At 33.9% G+C, this 19,495-nt stretch overlaps 1 protein-coding gene across 4 annotated transcripts in view; it reads right to left on the reverse strand.

The window, feature by feature from the left end:
- LOC105475018 (RAS p21 protein activator 1) overlaps positions 1-19,495 on the reverse strand; it is a 124,645-nt gene that overhangs the window by 3,851 nt on the left and 101,299 nt on the right. For all 4 annotated transcript variants that reach the window (XM_071098704.1, XM_011729967.3, XM_071098703.1 and 1 more), the window contains exons 13-24: positions 18,077-18,154; positions 15,947-16,104; positions 15,378-15,454; positions 13,756-13,928; positions 13,280-13,439; positions 11,783-11,925; positions 10,506-10,621; positions 9,760-9,846; positions 6,586-6,653; positions 5,012-5,100; positions 3,512-3,589; positions 953-1,087 (exon numbers count right to left, since the gene is read on the reverse strand). In XM_071098704.1, coding sequence (XP_070954805.1) covers positions 953-1,087; positions 3,512-3,589; positions 5,012-5,100; positions 6,586-6,653; positions 9,760-9,846; positions 10,506-10,621; positions 11,783-11,925; positions 13,280-13,439; positions 13,756-13,928; positions 15,378-15,454; positions 15,947-16,104; positions 18,077-18,154 — 1,362 coding nt within the window. The remainder of the gene's footprint in view (positions 1-952; positions 1,088-3,511; positions 3,590-5,011; positions 5,101-6,585; positions 6,654-9,759; positions 9,847-10,505; positions 10,622-11,782; positions 11,926-13,279; positions 13,440-13,755; positions 13,929-15,377; positions 15,455-15,946; positions 16,105-18,076; positions 18,155-19,495) is intronic.

A 19,495-nucleotide genomic window follows, 5' to 3' on the forward strand; every position in this document is an offset into this window, starting at 1 on the left:
TTTACCTCTCTTTAAAGGTCTTTTAATTTAATATTTAAGGCAAGTCATATTATTAGCTTTGAAAGCTGGGGGGTGGGGGGCTGGGAAGAACAGGACTTGAGGATTCTAGAATCTCAGATTGTAGAGAACTCAGTCACCAAATTCAATGCTTTAATCCCTTCTACAAAATCCCTGCCAAATGGTTAGCCAGTGCGGTGACAGCATTCACTATCTCCTGAAACTACATTAGAAACTAGTCAAAACTGTCCCTGTGGTCACTTCTTCTCAGTGGCCCTTATGTCAGCTGAGGACATTGAAAATGTAACCCGTTTTGTTCTGTATCTCCAGTATCTTAATTGACCTGGTGTTAAGTCTCTTTGAATACATCCTAATCTGTATCTGTTTGGTGCAGATGGCAGATAGAAGTCTATCAATGTAGTCTACTGTTTCTCAAAAGTGTAGGCCATGGTTCACTTGCATCAGAATCCCTATACATTCCTGGAAGAGTTTGCTAGATGTGCAGCTTTCAAGGCCACACTTCAGAATCTCTGGATGTGAATTTGACAAACATCCCAAATAATAATCATTTGTTTCACAATTTGAGAATCACTTTGGCCATGCACTGTATCTGTATGTGACAGAGAAGAGACAGAAACTGAAAGAAAAAAAAAATCAATACTGACTTACTAGCCATTTTCACATACGTCGCCAAAGTATGTTAACAGTTACACTGCTTTCCAGTAGAATTAAGATGCAGACTCAAGAGCAAAACCTGATGTTTTTCAGTATTAAATGTACATCATTTTAGTCTGGGCCCGTTATTTCTGTCTGCTGAGATCTTTTGTTAATATGATGCAGAGTCTCAAAAATTTAATGTAACAAGAAAAAATGTTAACCAGAATTCAGTTATTTACCACCTCTCAAAGTGTTATCCTTGAAACATCATTGTTAATGAAGGCTGGCAAAAGCCTACCTGCTGTGCACCACGCTCATTACTGAGCGTTCGAAGTTCATCTGAATGAGCCACACAAATCTCATGCAGTGCTGCCAAATCACGGGACAGGTCCGTTCTAGAATGTTCTGTAGTGTCCGGAAGTTCAGGTACGTTCTTTAAGGGAATTGTAAAATTGCATTTAGAAATACAAATCTTTTTTTTTTTTTTTAATTTTTTGAGACAGAGTTTCGCTCTTGTTGCCCAGGCTGGAGTGTGATGGCATGATCTCGGCTCACTGCAACCTCCGCCTCCCGGGTTCGAGTGATTCTCCTGCCTCAGCCTCCCAAGTAGCTAGGATTACAGGTGCCTGCCACCATGCCCGGCTAATTTTTTGTTAGAAATACAAATCTTTATAGTCTCATGTGAAAATATTCTAATTGAGTATATTAGATAATTTTTTTAAATTCTCAAATTTCTTAAAATTCTGAAGATTCTTATTGAAATATAAAATTCAGCATTAATGATGGTAAAATATAGACTCTGTAACCTTTGTATTCACATTTAAGCCAGATTCTATTTTTTTCCATAGCATGACAGATGTGGTACAATATTATTGCTATTCTAAAAATAAGGGTCGGGGGATGTGGCTTCCTAACAATTAGCTTTATATCTGAAATATAGAACATATGCCAAATAGTGTAGGTTAACTGCTAATCTGGATTAAATGCAGCCTATACTTAAAATTCCTAGATGAAATTTCATTTTTAAGCTTCTGTAGTTTGTCTAAGTTGATATGCATATAAGTAGGAACTGCACTATGAAAATGCAGTGAGAACATGTCAAGTTAGACATTATCTGTGGACTGTGTTCAGAATACGTGCTAATGTGTGGGAATAATCAGTGTTAATTATGGTACTTTCAGATAAGGTTCATAAAGTAACTTAGTCACTATAATTAAAGTTTATAGTATAGGTTGAATATCACCCAAAATGCCTGGGACTAGAAGTGTTTCAGATTTTGGAATATATGCAGTATACTTGCCAGTTGAGCATCCCAGATCCAAAAATCCAGAATTGGAAATTTTCCAAATAGCATTTCCTGTTGGTGCCCAACAAGTTTTGGATTTTTTAGCATTTCAGATTAGGGATACTCAACCTGTACTTTATTATCAACACTAAATGGCAGTGTTATTTTAAGCCTTGGAATAACAGTTAACAAAGGCTTGGATTACCAGTAAAATGGTGACAGTATTTGCTTTACACTGCTAAAAACTGCAAAACAATGTTTTCTATGGGATAGAGAAACACGGTTATACAGGATATATTCATTCAGTGATTAAAGGATTATAGCGATGAAAGACACTATATTTGCCTTCAGAGAACTGACTCTAGTAGAAAGGACTTTAGAAAAAGTAATCATAGCAACACAGAGTTTATATATCACAGATATGCAGGGGATGCTTAGGAGGTAAAACAAAAGTTACTTTATTCACGTTTGGGGCTCAGCAAAAGCTTCCTGAAGGAGATAATAATTGAAGTGGGTCTTCAAAAATAAATTTGGCTTATACAGATGGTATACAGATGGTAAAGAAATATAATAGTATTATATTTGGATTCTAAGCAGTATGAAATCCTAGATTGTGTGGCATAATTTCTCACACAGTTCCTTAAACATTATAGTAAAAATGTTTTCCAATGATCAACTATATCCCAGTTCACATACAGAAGCATGATGGACTTTTAGCTTGTCAATTTCACTATGTAGAACTATGCCATAATTTTTCATACACTAAACTAGTGACTCATAGGCATTCCTGATTTGTTTGCCACAAATTGTGGTGTTCTTTTTAACTGAATCTGAATATATTAAGACAGAACATGGACACCTCAATCTCCAATCCTAGCACTCCCTAATGCCATGCCTTATACCTGGCTCTATTCACATGTACATGTACCTTGCTAGTTTCCCTATATATGAACTGAATTATTAATAAGTTTAGTTTAAAACTGACTCAGTACCTGAAAATCTGTACAATCATGAAAATTTAACTCTTAAAGGCAGGGTCCTAGAAATTATAAAATACCCTCATTCATAATTTTGTAATCACATTTTATTAACAAGGCCCAAATGAGGCATAGATATTCACACTGAATGAAGTGTAACACCAAATCCATGTCTTTTATTCCTAGAAAAGAAGACTTTTCAGTCTATTTACTTATTTAACCTGGTCAGAACTGTGTCATCGTCTTGCTTCAAGCCCCACATAGTAGCAGCAAAGTAAAAAAGCTAAGGAGGCAACAAAATGTCATGGCAGTCAGATGTGATAGCTTTAAAAGGATATGAAAAACAAGACGGACCCTAAAAAATGATAGTAGTAGTCTAAAAGCCACAATAATGTATGCTTTGGTTTAAGAATAAATAGTTTTAATTACAAACAAAAATGCTGTTTTTTGTTTAGGAAGGCAGACAAAAATTTGCAGGCTTTTTGTCTTTTTAGTTTTGGATAGAAAAATCTTTCTAAAGATTGCTGCTTAAATGGGTTAACTCAGCTATGCCAACTCTAAGTCTTTAAAAAGTACCTAAAAACTATATACATACCCCAAGTTCATCTAAAAACATGATCATACGATGTTTGTTGCTTTTGATGAATGGATTGACACCTTCCATGTAGGGCTCCTGAAAAATAGAATGCTTCTATTATATGCAGCGGAAACAAACCACTGTTTGACCTATTAGGTTGGTGCAAAAGTAATTACAGTTAACAGCAAAAACTGCAGTTACTTTCGCACCAAATTAATATAGCAAAACCCATACATGTAGCAATACTTCTTATAAATCAGTTGTAGCAGCAGCAACACATTCACAAGAATTAATTAAATCATATAATGACAGTATTTTCCTTCTAGTATATAAGCAAATGGCTATACTGAGGAGTATGGGCATTTTTAATGCAAGAAAATTCTGAACCCAAGCACAAATCATAACACGCAGACTGGCAGACACAAATTGCTTATATATAAAATCACTCAAACATGGCCCCAAATCATAGGTTCGAATCCAGCAGAGATTACAGGGAATTAAAATACAATATAATGAAGACTGCAATAGGAAAATATCTTATTTGTAACCTGCTTCAAGATTCAGATGAATTCAAAACCTAGGCCATACATGTTTACTGCTCATCATACTAAAATCCTGACTACTTAAAACTATGCTATAAATAGGGAAAAGGTTAAGATTAACACACTCGTAAAAATCAATAAGAAATGAGACAAGGACCTCAACAGGCAATTCCAAAGATAGAGACAATGAAAGTCTCTCTAACAGTAATAAAACAATGAAATACAAAATATTCTGCCTATCAAATTGGCAGAAAAGAAAAAAGTATAGTACCCACTGAGTTTTGGCAAGGCTGTGAGGAGCAACAAAAGAATTTTAAGTTGCCAACAGGAAATCTTGTAATACATAGCAAAGCCTAAAACATGTATTAGTAATTTTACTCCTAAGTTCAGCTAATAATTGAACAAGTATGAAAGGAAATGTATGTAAGGATATATGTTACAACAATAACAGGGACAAATTGGAAGCCATCTAAATATCCATTATTAAGAATAATGAAAGAGTTATCTATTTCCACATATGGCAGGAAGTCTGTCACGTATTAGGTGACAAAAGCAGGAGGCATGATATGATCCCAACTTAATATTAGTCATTATCCTTAGATAATACAGTTACATGTAGGTGTCAAAAAAAAAAAAAAAAAAAAAAAAAACGAGTTAGTATTTACAGTGAAGGTTTACTGTGAAATAAAATTTTTAATGAATTTTTGTATTAAAATGTACTCATTATTTTTATGTTAAAAGTGGGAGAATTTGAGTACACTGGACCTTGAAAAATTTGTTTTCTATAATGGCTAAAGTGGTGTTTTTTAAAATTCCACTATTAAAATGTAAAATTTAAACAAGATGCTTTAAACACAAACATACCAACAAAAATAATCTTTCATTGCTAAAAACTTCACTTAAGCCAAATTTTATCGTTTTATCATGTCAAACTTGCAGTCATAAATTACATTTTAAAGTATCAAAATGTTTTTACCTTAGCTCCAAATTCCACAAGATTTGCTAAGTTCTGCACAGATTTAGCCACTAATATTAGTGTTCTTGCAGCAATAGGAGATGGGGAATCTGGAAGAGAATTGGGCACAGCTAATGACACCAACTCCAACAGCACTTTCAGCTAAACCATTATAAATTTAGTACTTTAACATTTCTTTACTGTTACACTACTACCCATTCTTCCATTCAGAACTCAGAATTTTTCTGTTTTTTGAAAAATGTTTTTTGAAAAATTTGTGATCTGTATAATTCAAAAGAACTTGAGTTAAAAGAGGAAAACTGAATATGCTTATCAGTGCTTCTAGGCTTCTGAAAAGGGTACTACAAAACGCAGCAATTTCCAATGGTTGATACTATTTCAGAGGACCTCAAAGCTTTACCTTTACCACTAAAAAAAGACTGTCACTCTTACATGTTTTGTGACAGTTCACAAAGCTAGTTTCAGCCTACTCAGGTTAGCAATCTGAGCAATTCCCTGCTCCCAACATTATCTGCAATCCAAATAATTCACTTAAAGCGCAAGAAGCAAGGTAAAATCTAGGACCTCTGCTTTATTTTGAGGAGAAAAACCTGAAATTTAATAAACTTTTAAAATATTTTAAAGGTAAATCAGGAGGCATTTCCCTGTAGAACACAGATAAGTAGGATGTAAATGACAAGTATTGGTGTCTATTAAATATAAGCTCTGGAACTTAATTATTTAACAGTAAAATCCCATAGATAATCTACCTGACTGCCTAGTTTTAGATAGTGGTGTCTGAGGCAAACATTCAGATAAATTTCTCCAAAAGAATTTCAAACCCTTAATCTTAATGGATTTGTAGATTTAACCACTTTAGTAGCAATAAAAGATAATTACAGAGACGCAAAACATTTTTAATACAATTTTGAGCTTCAGATTATTAAGGTAAAAATTCTGGTTCCTACTGTTTATAATGGTTCATTATTACATTCAAAGTCACAAATATCCCTGTTATGCTTTCTTTGAAAGAAGTGTGTAACACCTGAAAGTCATCTCAAAATGGGTATATGGGTAATAAAACTGGATCAGGTTTACTGAAGTTTAAAATGGCCAGTTTACACTATATAACTGGTGACTTTAAAAATCTCTAATGGGAGGAACCAGGACTGCTTTCTTCATGCGTATGCACAGAATACTATTCTAACTGTAGATACCATTTAATTTGATCTTGAAGATCCAGGTGGCAGCAGTCTAGCAGTGGGCTAAGCAAAGCTCTTCCCAACTTGAAAAAGCCAAGAAGTTATTTATTATAAAGGTTTTAGACACAATAGGGTCAGAAAAAAAGGTGCAATGTGTGTAATCATGCCATCTCAGATTAGATATGAGATGGAAGAAAAGAAACAAAAAGAAAAAAGCCGAAGAAGCACAAGGAAGGAAGGGTGCTTTGGAATACTTTATATATGCCAAGACTAGAATTGGATAATCAAAAAAAAAAAAAAAACTAGATTTAATTTATTTTAAGAGTATTCTTACCTGTGTGAAACTGTTAATTGTAATTTTTTGAATTTTGAAATTTATCAAAAGCTGATTACCTGAGATGATATTGAACATCCGTGGATTCAGGATGGCAGGACAGATGAGTCGAAGAAAAACAAAACCACTGAATGGGAGGGAAATTTTTTTTTTTTTTTTAGAAAACACATACATAATGTGTTACATTAAAACAATACATATAAAACAGAATTTTTAGTACTCATAGAACCATAAACTTCACTCTAAACCAATAAAAGGAAGCCCAGACACAGAAAGCTTTAAGAAAACAGTAAGCCAAAGCATCATATTTTAAGAATATATATATATATATCTGCTTCCTGAATGTATTACTCACTTTTCCCAATTTAGAATTTGGATTAACTTTGGGCAAATGTTGTTCATCTGTAGTGTTTACTGTCTTGCTTACTATTTATTATTCCAGGCCTAGTGGTCATGTGATACTTAAAGTAGTATCCTCAGGAACCCTAAGAATTTCTGAAATACCACAGGAGTATAAATAAACTTTTTATATTATATAAGCATAATTCTGTACAATTTCATAATTTCACATATCCTCATTTCTTAATTTATTTAAACAAAACAGCCTTAAGTTGGCTGCATTGATTTTGTTGATGATTCATATAAAAATAATAATCCATTGCACTAGAGAAAAGGTGACTTATTGATAAATGAAAATGTCTATAATAGAACACTGGAAAGGTTTTTTTTTTTTTTCTTTCTTTTTCTTTGAGATAGGGTTTTGTTCTGTCACCGAGGCTTGAGTACAGTGGCCTGCAATCACAGCTCACTGCAACCTTGAACTGCTGGGATCAAATAATTCTCTTGCCTCAGGCTCAGAGTAGTTAAGACTACAGGTGCACATCACCATACCTGGCTAATTTTTTTTTTTTTTTTAATTATTTTTGTAGAGAACAGAGTCTCAACACGGTGCCCAGGACAATTTCAAATTCCTGGTCTCAAGCAATCCTCCTGTCTTGGTCTAAACGTGTTGTGATTACAGGCTTGAGCCACCATGCCCAGCCTGGAAAACTTTTAAGGCAAGACATCAGGAATTCTAAAGTTTTAAAAAGTTGTCAAATTACAAAACAATAGCAAAAGCAAAAATTACACTAACAGCTGTCATACATGATTTTATCTGCTAATTTTATTTTGGGACAATGTCAGTGTGAAAATGAAGCTTGCATAGATACTCCTATTATGCCCCCTTTAGTCACTGGTAGGAAGGATATGTTGTCATGTAGATAATTTCTCTCTAATTTCCTTTTAAGAAGAATCCACACTAATAACCTCTTTCTTGTCCCATGTAAAGACAAGCATTATTCCTAAAATAATGAATTATGCAATTCCTTCTACAGATTGATAGACATAATCTATGTAAAGACAAGCATTATTCCCAAAATAATGAGTTACGCAATTCCTTCTAGACATTAATAGGCACAATCTCTGTTCTCTATTAGAGTGGGTTACCCAATTTCTCAGCATTTACCTTTGAACATGTACCTGTTTGCTAATTTTTGGACTCTTAGAAAGTAGTTACTTCTCAAACAGCATTTATAGGAATTGTAATATATTGGCTGGGCATGGTGGCTCATGCCTGTAATCCAACACTTTGGGAGGCCAAGGTGAGTATATTACCTGAGGCCAGGAGTTCAAGACCAGCCTGGCCAACATGGTCTGACCCCATCTCTACTACAAATACAAAAATAGCCAGGTGTGGTGCTGCATGCCTGTAATCCTAGCTACTTGGGTGGGTGAAGCATGAAAATCACTTGAACCTGGGAGGCGGGGGTCACAGTAAGCTGAAATCACACCACTGCACTCCAGCCTGGGCAACAGAGCGATACCCTGTCTCAAAAAAATAACAATTAAGTCTTTAATTTTGGACTTCTCAAATTTAAAGAATATTGTGTAAACTTTACTTGAAAATATTGTCATAATTATACACAGTAGGTCTATGAGCCTGAAACATAACCTTGGCAAAAATGCCCTAAAACACCCTCTTGCATCAGTTTACAATTTCCTGCTGTGTGTGCTTAACAATTATACTTGTTTGAATTTATAGAACAGTTTTAATTTACATCTCACACATAACTGTGCTAGGATATAATTCTTTTCTATTCCTCCCAATCACCATTAATGCCAACAAAAACTGAATCTGTAGTTCTTAAATATTATGTCATACCATAACCAAGAGAAATTTTATCTGCCCCCCCAAAAAAAGAAATAGAAGACCCTTGACAAAATTTAGGTTGGAGGCAGGATTAACACACATTTTCAAAACAAACTGTAATAATGGTGTTAATGGTTGTCTGATTATTTTAAATATAGCATGGCATGACTATGTATATTCTAAATAACAAATTATATTATTAGAAAACTGCTGTATTCCATGATGCTTTTGCATTAAATTTCCATTTGCCTGGAATTAGTTGGGGTATTGGTTGGAGTATGCTTAACAAAAGCAAAAGCCTACAAATAAGACTTAAGGATATCAGATTGGGTCTTAGAAAGTTACCTTTAGTTGTGCCTTAGCCACCAGCTTTCTATATAACCTTAGTTCAACAACTTAACCTCTCCAGACAGATCTGCTTCTTCATTGGAAAGTAAGTTAGAATAATGATAATTAAGTAACCTTATATAAGCTCCCAAATTCCATGATTTGCCAAAGCAGTTCTTCCTATAGAATAATGATAATGAAGTCCCTTTATATAAGCTCCCAAATTCCATGGTTTGCCAAAACAGTTCTTCCTAATTATGGTACAATGAGCAGACTGAAACACAGCTTCAGCACCACATGTTCTGGTTCCAGATTAGCTCAGAGTCACAGATTGTAATAAACCAATTAATATCTAAATCAGTCAATTACTGCTCTTCTCTTTTAGTGCCAATCAATGTGTGTGTGTATGTATGAAGAATATTATATGAAGTTAGCTACAGATTTTGTTTGTATGACTTTTAACCTCATCCTGTAAGGGTTTAAAAATCCCCAATACTTGACTATAAATGAATGTTCATGTTTTTAGAAAATGCAAACGGTAGCTAAATCTCATAGTAACTTTAAGTTTAGGAGCCATTTGGACTTAGAAAATATGCAATAGGGCTTTGACATAAAAGTCAAAGAAAAACGTTGAATTGTATATTGTTATTCTTCAATTTTTCACAATTATCCATCTATCAGTTTGTGATTTAACAAATGAATTGATGAGCCTTACCTAACAACTCTTGTTCTCATGGTGGTATTTGTAGGCCACTTATGCTGAACAGATTTCTGTAAACACCCATAAATATATCTCAGTGTCCTGCCAAAATAACACAATCATCTCAACACAGAAAGCAAGTGAAACTACTGATCTCCTAGCAGCCGAAAGCTTAATTTACCCAAATATACCACAGTTTAATAAAACTGGCCTTTTCCCCAAAAAAAGTATTTTGCCACAGGTAATGAGACATTTAGAAGGGGTAAGGAAAATTTTATCGACTAAGTTTATCATCATCAATTTATTCAGTCAACTTCCTGACATTTACTTTCAGATACAGAGAACTAACCAGCTGCAAACTCTGGGGAGAAAGATTTAGACTTAGGTTAACTTCTACCTAAACAAGTGAGTTCACTAATACTGGAGGCCTAAAAGCATATTAACAGAGTGATTAATCTATCAAGTATAGACTAAATGGATAGACAAGATATCTTTTACAATCTCAAATCTGAAACTATAAACCTCTATTCACTCCCCAAGCTATACAAATCAGACATATTGGCTTGTACAAAAACAATGGGTGGTTTTATTAAGACAGTTATTTTCTTTAAATATAATTCATCTTATAAAGATTAACCATGACTTTGTTTCAGAGTATAATAATATTAGGACAACAGAAAAGCTTTCACATGTTTTAGAAATAGAAACTTCTCAAGACATAGATACACAATTTCTTGTCAAATGAAAATTTCACCACTTACGGTGGAAGTATTTCTGAAGCCATGAATATTTTCTCCACAAGCTCTGAAAGTATGTTCAATAGGTGTGCTAAATTAGTGTTCACATCTTCATTTTTTTCTAACTTTGATGGACTTAACTAAAAGAAGGAATAAATCAATAGAAATGCATTGTTGGCAATGACAAATGCAAATGAATTGAGGAAAACAAGTAGTTGTAGTTTTCAAGGTTCTCTATTTTTCAGTATCGCTGTGTGTACTGATCTTTTTTCTTTGTATAAATGGGAGTTTTTAAGTAGTTTGCTCTATGGAACTCCTGGTAGGTTTGTTACCATTTATTCCCAATTACCCAACTGAAAAGCAAACAGTGGTTAGTCAATTCTATTTGAGGGTAAAAAAAGCTGATTAAAAGCCCTTTCTGAATGAGGCTTATTTAATGGCTAATAAAAATATCAAATGTCTTAGGCAGAATCACAAACCTTTCTCAGAACTTCTCCTGTAACCCTTCTGATCTAGTGTCAGCAGAGTACATTTATCTATGGAAGTCCGAATTCCACAGCCTATATCTAAAGTCCAGAGACTCCCTACCTACCTGCTGCACTTCTGTGTCATCCTTACGCTGGGCCAACTATGGCATTACTCCAGATTTCCAAAATTAAATCACTAATTTCTTCCCTTCAGGTTATTAGTACGAATTGACACCTTCGTGCAGGATTAACATTTGCTAGGTCCCAGTGTCCACTGTCGAAAACAATTCCTTAAACTGATTTTTGTATCAGATCTAAAATATGTATTTCTTTGTAGCTGCTTTACCATTAAAATGAGAGAATATATGTGTGAGATTCCACTTACTGTCTTAATAGTTTATTATGAATTTATACTGAAGGTTCAATAATCCTAAAAAGATGTTTTTGTTTTAGTCAAGGTTATCTCATAATTCTCCTCTTGCAAAAAAACCTTCAAGGACAAACCTAGATGTAATGAAGTGCTACACAGGTCATATGATAAGTCACTAACAAAACCTTCAATGTATGTTATGCATGCTTTCTATAAGTAGTATATAGATTACTAGTGCAGTAGAGGAAATGATAAAAGTATTTTCATGAATTTCTGGTGCAACTTGATGGTTTTTAATCCCAAAATAAAGTACATCTTTTTAAAAAAGTCCATTTTGCAGAACATTTTTATAAATGTATTAGAGACAGGTATAACTGCTATGAGGAATAATTTTAGAAATTTAATATTTTCCTTAAAATGTAATTGGCTACAAATTATTACCTACTAAAACATTAAATTCTTACCTCACAAGACTGCTTGCTTTCCATTATCTTTAAAATAGAGTCTTTCAAAGCATGATGAACAAACTGTGTAGCAGTGGCTTTCATATACTGCTCCATCAAGGTGCTTGCAAGTGTTGTGGCTCGAAATAGGGTAGTGGCTTCATCTACACAAATATTTACATTAGAAGATTATTTGTAAAGGACTGACCTAATGTGACCAAATTGGAAGTTAAGTGAATTCATTTTACCTCAAAAGAAATAACCACTTAAACGTACTTTTTGCATGCAGCATTGAAGTACTAATTACAGTGACATCCTATACTTCTACAGACTTAACTCTGTAAGACTTTCATATGTATTACCTCAGTAGATCATAAACAGGAGAAGGGATTAACACTGCCATGTTCATATGGAAAAATGAAGTCTCAGAATTGTTATATGTAAGATCAGTTAGACAGCTAGTGACAAAATTAGGACCACAAATCAGCTTTCCTGCCCATTGACCCCATGCTTTGAAACTTTGGGGTTTATTTACAATTAAGGATATAACACTAAATCCCAGTTTAGATTAATTTATTAGCTTAAAACGTGTCTACTGAGTTTCAGTAAAATTTTAATGAAATACAAATGCTACAGAAAAGATAAACTCAGTGTAAAATAAGGACCACCATTTTATCTATTCCTTGACAAATCTGTATTTTGTGATGACAAGGAAATAGTTCTAAACTTTACTATTTATTTGGGGAACCTAGAAGCAAGAACTATTACTGAATCAAAGTGCTGGGGGGGGGGGGCGTTGGGGGGCCGGTGGATTATTTTGTAAGCCATAAAAGCACTGTGAGTCCAGCAGCTTGGGAACTCTACCTATCTATAAAAGTTAGAAATAAAATGCAACTGACACCCAGCTTCTGTGAAATGAATAAATAAACAAGACCTGTAATCCTGGCACTTTGGGAGGCCGAGGCAGGCGGATCACCTGAGGTCAGGATTTCAAGACCAGCCTGGCCAACATGGTGAAACCCCGTCTCTACTAAAAAATAAAATAAAAATTAGCCGGGTATGGTGGCATGTGCCCGTAGTCCCAGCTACTCGGGAGGCTGAGGCAGGAGAATTGCTTGAACCCGAGAGGTGGAGGTTACAGTGAGCTGAGATTGCACCACTGCACTACAGCCTGGGCGACTGAGACTCCATCTCAAAATAAATAAATAAACAAGAGAATACAATTAAATATGCCAGACAATCAAGCACTATGAGCCATTGATGTAGACACAGATACCACTTTCTTGTGGCTTCTAGTACTTATCTGCCAAACTCTGCATTAGAAATATCAGCTCCCCATAGTAACCAACATAATCAGAACTGATATCCAACTGCAATTTTTAATGAGGGAAAACAGAATAACTTACCTTGCAATATAATTTAACAATTTAGTATATTCAGAGATAGAGTCCATATATCCTTGATATAAAATCTAAACCCAGTTTCTTAAAGTATCACACTAGTATAGCCATACTATACCTTCCATGCTTATTTCTCTGTCATTTAGTGTGCATAACAACAACGATTCAAGCTTTTCGTGAAGAAAAATCCTCAGTAGGATGCTGGCCAATAGTGTTCGGTCTTGTCCACATACATGTGATAAAGCGTAGACTACATGAAGTTCCTTTTGCAGTATAAGCTAAAATGACATTTTAAAAGACTGTTTAAAGTACATAGCATTAAGCATGCTCCATGAGACTAACAAGAAATATGTTCTTTCACAAGTTCTTATATTTAAAATGATGTCCCACTGAATAAATTTATTTAAAATAGAATGAATTCGTAATCTACCTATTTCTACCAAAATCACACTATAAAACAAGGTTTTAAATCTTCTCTGGCGTCAGTGTGCTACTAAGCTATGAATTACTATGTTTAGCTTAATAGATTTTTTATTAAATGTTAAATGTTTCTGTTAATTCCAACAAAAACAAGATTGATAAATAACTTAATACCTCTTTAAATTCACTGTACTCTTCTTCTGGCATGATTTTTTCCATAGAGTATCGTGCTCGAACACGCAGGGACCCTGGTTCAATACCTTTTAATGGTATATGGGAGCTGAGCAGAAACCATTCATCTGTGGCATGCCCTTTCTGTAATCGGCTCAACTGGCAGCGCATAAATACTTGGGAAGAAAAACAAGCAATTATTGTCTAAAAAGATAACATGATAGTCATGCAAGTAAATTTTTCTGGTGTTCAGTCTTCTCTATGGTGTTAAATGCTTTTCATTAAAGGAGTTTTCAATAACATCACAAATTCAATATTTAATTGCTTCATTCATTTACTGAATGTCTACTGTGCACTAAACTCTGATAGGTAGGGAGTATAGAGATGATTGAGATGTGGTCTTTGAGTTGCATAGAAGTCAGTTTAGTCAGTAAGGCAAGAAATCAATTATGTTTCAGCATTAAGTGCTGTTAACAGTGGTGAATGCTATTCGAGTACAGATAAATAATACCTAATTCAGTCTGTGGAGGTGAAAACTCCACTTTAAACAGGTAACCCTTGAGCTGACAAGATCTGGAAGTGTAGCTAAGAAGAAAAGTAGTGAAAAAAGAAAAGAGAGCACTTAAAATATAAGGTATGGCCTTCCTTCTGTGTCATTACTGTGGGGTTTGGATTTTATCGTAAAAGTAATGGAAAACTAAAATTACTACAAAAAATTACAGAATAAACATTTTATAGAGGAATATTCAGGCTTTAATCTGTCTGTTAATACATATCACTTCCTTCCCTAAGCCTGAGTGTTAAGGTATTAACCTAATTCACCCTGATGTGAACTGGTAAATCCCACTGTCAACTGCTTTAGAGCAGTATGGAAGGAGCTGTGCTGCTGAGGACAGGAACTGGAAGCCTTTGACTACCAGAAGTGAATAAATGATATATTCAAGTTTAAGGGAAATTTTTAAATAGAATACTTTTTTACTAATATGCTAATGTAATCCCAGCACTTTGGGAGGCTGAGGCAGGCAGATCACCTGAGGTCAGGAGTTCGAGACCAGCCTGGCCAAAATGGTGAAACCCCCGTCTCTACTTAAAAAAAGTACAAAACTTAGCCAGGCATGGTGGTGGGCGCCTGTAGTCCCAGATACTCAGGAGGCTGAGGCAGGAGAATCGCTTGAACCTGCGAGGTGGAGGTTGCAGTGAGCCAAGATCACACCACTGCACTCCAGCCTGAGCAACAAGAGCAAGACTCCATCTCAAAAGAAAAAAACGGAAAAACCTAAAAAGTAGAAAGAAGGGATGAGGGCAAGCCCTACAAAAAGACCACTGTAATCATTTTCTTATTCTTCCTATTCATTGGAGAAAGGAGGGTGGCTAGATACTTTAATCTTAATTGCCTAACAGTATGTACGGTTGAACCGTGTTGGTCTTTTTCTTTCTTAGGTATACTCTTTCTTGATAATCAATACTTTAAGATAATCAATACAATAATGCAGAAAGAAACTATCTCAAATTATACTACGTGCATTTCTGATTTTTTTAAAAATTTTCAAGACTATTTCATTGTGAATTTTAAAAGTATATAAAACATGCTTTTTCTATTTTAGAAAGTTTCTGTATCAACTTACAGATATCAGGATCTTTGCTTTTCTTTGTTTTATTACTGAGAGTTATTTCAAATCTATTGATGTCAGGAGGAAGATCACTAAAGGAGCAAGGAGAAAAAGAATTAACAAAATGATTTGGCATCAAACTACCTTATTTCTTTAGTTCTAGTATCAAACCCCCATTTCTGCCAAAAAAAAAAAAGAGTGTGCTAGACCTAAAACCAGATTGACAACGTATTTTATTGGTATACAGAAGACACGCAAATTACACACTTTTCCTACCATCTTTAACCTCCTAAACTAATAATTCATTCAAATAAGTACTGGAAACCCTAGTAAACATTTTGTATGTGTGGATTAGTAAAGTTTTTTGACTTGCTAATAATTCATGTTAATAACTAAGTGGAAAAACCAAGGGCATAGCACTTCACAAATAAAGGTAAACAAATACAACAGAAAAAAATATATATATAGCTATTAGGACACCTGAATATGGTACCTTGTTCTGATGGTTTAGAGACCAAAAAAAATAGAAAGAAATGCAATATGGTAAAAGAAAATGATTAATGTAATGATAAAATAAGACTTACTCAAAGACAAACTCTTCTGACCACACTGGGTTTTGCCCTTCCCTTGCATGAGTTTTTGCTACTTGGACACTATTCAAGTAGATGTTACAATATGGATTAGTAAAATGTTTTACTGGGAGTTTATGGGCTTCTTCAATATGTAAAACAAGGCTGCTGACCTAAAAAAAAAAAAAAAAAAAAAATTACCCCAGATTTCTATAATTGCACATTTCAAAAGCAATTACTCTAAGATACAAAGCCAAAAATAATGATTTATTTTCCCCTTTTTTCAGAAAATATGAGCTTTGGTTATATTTTTCCTTTATATATGACATACTTAAAATATTCAAACATTTAAAATAATTCTTCCCACCTAAAAAAATAAAACAATGCAATTTTATTTTACAAGTTATTTCTCCCACTATATACTTGGAGAAATAATGAAATACATCTTTTCTACCATAAAACAATGATAAAGAGAAAATGAAGTTAAGAAAATTCTTTACTAATGTAAGTAAACAACTGTCACTACTCATCGAAATCCCGTATGTTATATAATATTTATCTGGAAGATTCTATTTCTCTAGAAGAGTTCCACAGCTAAACACTTTTAAAACACTGACCTTACCTTCTTATTTTACAGGAAAGGATACAAACCTAAAGAAACTAAGCTATTTGTCAGTTTGGATGCCAAAACTTAGATCATCTACCTTCTAGTATCAGGTCCTCTTTCTCTCTTGCCATATACTACTTGTGTGGCCTTGGACAAATCTGTCCCTCTAAGCCTCATCTTTCTAATATGTAAGTATAAAGTCTACACTACAGGTTGTAATAAGGATTACAAACTAGTTATCCCTCAGTTATCTGTGGGGGACTGATTTCAAGACCCTCCACCTCTCTCTCCTGGCAGATAACTAAGCCCAAGATGCTCAAGTTCCATATAGAAAATGACATAGTATCTGCATAAAATCTATGCATGCCCTCCTGTATGCTGTAAATCATCTCTCGATTACTTGTAATACCTAATACAATGTGAATGCTATGTACATAGTTGTTATACTGTATCTTTTTATTGTATTTTTTTCTGAATAGTTTTGACCCATGGTTGGTAGATTACAGTGATGCAGGACCCATGAATAGAAAGGGCCAACTGTATATGTAAGTCACTAAATCTCACTGCCCACTGATACATAAAAAGTGTTTGAGATGTTAGCTATGATTATGTTAAACCTGCAAATGTCAGTTTAATGGCTCAAGTTTCATACAAAATACAACTTGCTCTTATTTGCAAAAATGCAATCTGATTTTTGATAGCTTACAAAATGTTACAATGTTATGAAGACATGGCGATTGTGTGTCTACTTAAATGTCCCTGGCGAAGAGCCAGACTTTGGGTTACAGGGACTATTTAGTCACCTAAATGTCAACCATTATCCACTCCCAGTAGAACAGTATGTTAATCACTCAGCTTATCAGATATTCACATGAAGAGAACAGGAGACACTTTGGTCAGTAAATATTGTACTCAACTTTCTTTAAAACCTCGAGAATGTCAAAATTTGCCTAACTTCTTCCAATTATATAGGGATTACTATAAAGAAAAAAAGCCAAGAAATGGAGGTTATAAAGTTACCCTTGTAAAGGCAAAAAAGAGAAAACCTAGCTTAACTCTCCACAACTCGAAGTATAGGGCATGTTACAGTTTCAAATAAGATTAAATATTTCCTAAGAGTTAAGCAGTAGGTTTTAAAAGCTGTTCTTCAAAATGAAAATCCCAAAAAAGTTTATTGAGATTTGTGCTATAAATCTGATTATCTTTTCAATGTTCTACTTTTTTGAAAAAGGCCAAAATAATTTTTTAAAGGAAAATTAAGTGCCCAACAGAACAGTTTCTGCTGTGTTGGTTTAGTATTGTTATTTAAAGTGGAAGAATAATCTTTCTTATGTTTTTAACAGTTGGCATTTTGGACTAAGAAAGAACATTCTCTTTCATAAAGAAGTAACATTTTCCTGCTACTAAAGCAAGTGGCAGCATGGCTTAACCCCTCCTAAGATATGATGTCCAAAACAGTTCGGATAAAAATAAAATAAAAAGAGCGAAGCGTTAGAGCAAAATGTGACAATTAAAAATCAAAGAAAATTAAGCTTCACCTGACGAAGGCGTTTATTGGATGTCCCTGGACTACTTTTCCGTAAATTGCAAAATGCCTGCAGACCTTTCATCCAATCCTACAAAGAAAAAAAGCATTTCAAAGAAATATACACTAGTTTATTTGGTTTCCAAATCATCAGTTAGGTTTTTTTTTTTTTTTCCAAATTCAACAATTCCTTCCTTCTCTAGACTGCCCTTTCGTTTCTCGGACTATATTGCACTTTATAACAATAACCAATAATAATAAATAATAAAGTAAAAACAATAAAACAACCAAAACAGTTGTAATTCTGTATAAATCTTTGTTTGAATTTATGTATTAAACACATCGAGTGGCCATTAATTAGCCAAAAAATCAAATTTACATGAAAGAAACTGTTTCTCCCAAACATACTACCTTGGGGAAGTTAACTGTCAAGTATAATTAAGCTGTTACACTTGAGGCAAGCTTAGGTGGAATTTAACTTGATACATTTTTTGAAAAGGGGAGAGGGCTGATTCTAAAACCAACTGATAACGTTATGACTGATCCCATGACAAGCATGCTAATCTATACTTTAGGCCATGATACAGGCAGAAATGTATAAGGGGATTTGGGTTATTTTTAAGCTTTTAAATATAACATTAGATTTTAAAAATCATTTTAGCCTAATATTCAAATCAAATTGCAGCCATATTTTTTAAATGTTTAGTGCTTTGGGGGAAAGAAGAGAACTAAGGTTTATTAAAAATAAATCTAAATATTCACTTCGGTTTTTACATGTTTCTGGAAAGCTGTGTTCTATTGCTTTATTCAATTATGTCTTTAGTTTGTTGGCTATTTCAGTGAAGCTGAACTTTATCAATATTTAGAGACAGTCTTTATATTACAGCAAATTAAAACCAAATCAGTTACCATAGCTTTTTGAAATAGAAGAGAATAACCAGAGACCCCCACAGCCCAACAAATCGACAAAAACTGGAAATACCATTTATGGAAATATATAAATATTATGTATAAATACATTTAAAACATATTCTAAGGCTGCAAAACATGCTGAAATGTCACTATGGTATGTGACACATTTTTATTCAGAAAGACGGACGATGGTAAAATGATTAAGAAAATAGGATACTGAAGTTTAAATTTCTAACTCAATTTCTAACATTTAAAAAAATCATGTAAGTTACCAAAATGTTTTGAGCCCTACCTTTCTCGTCTAAAAATTAGGAATACATAGCCATAAAATTTTATGTGCATTACATGTGAAATGAGCATTTAAATGAGATATTTTATAAAGATGTGAAATACAACATTCAGTTACGAGCTACAAAACACAGTGGCTCATTCAAGTTTATTCTATGAGTCTCATGCTAGGATCCAGTTTTAAGGGCATCTTCCTCATATCTAGGGTTGGCAAATTATATTTCCAACAAAG

This window comes from Macaca nemestrina, chromosome 6 (assembly GCF_043159975.1).
Source record: "Macaca nemestrina isolate mMacNem1 chromosome 6, mMacNem.hap1, whole genome shotgun sequence".
NCBI lineage: Eukaryota > Metazoa > Chordata > Mammalia > Primates > Cercopithecidae > Macaca > Macaca nemestrina.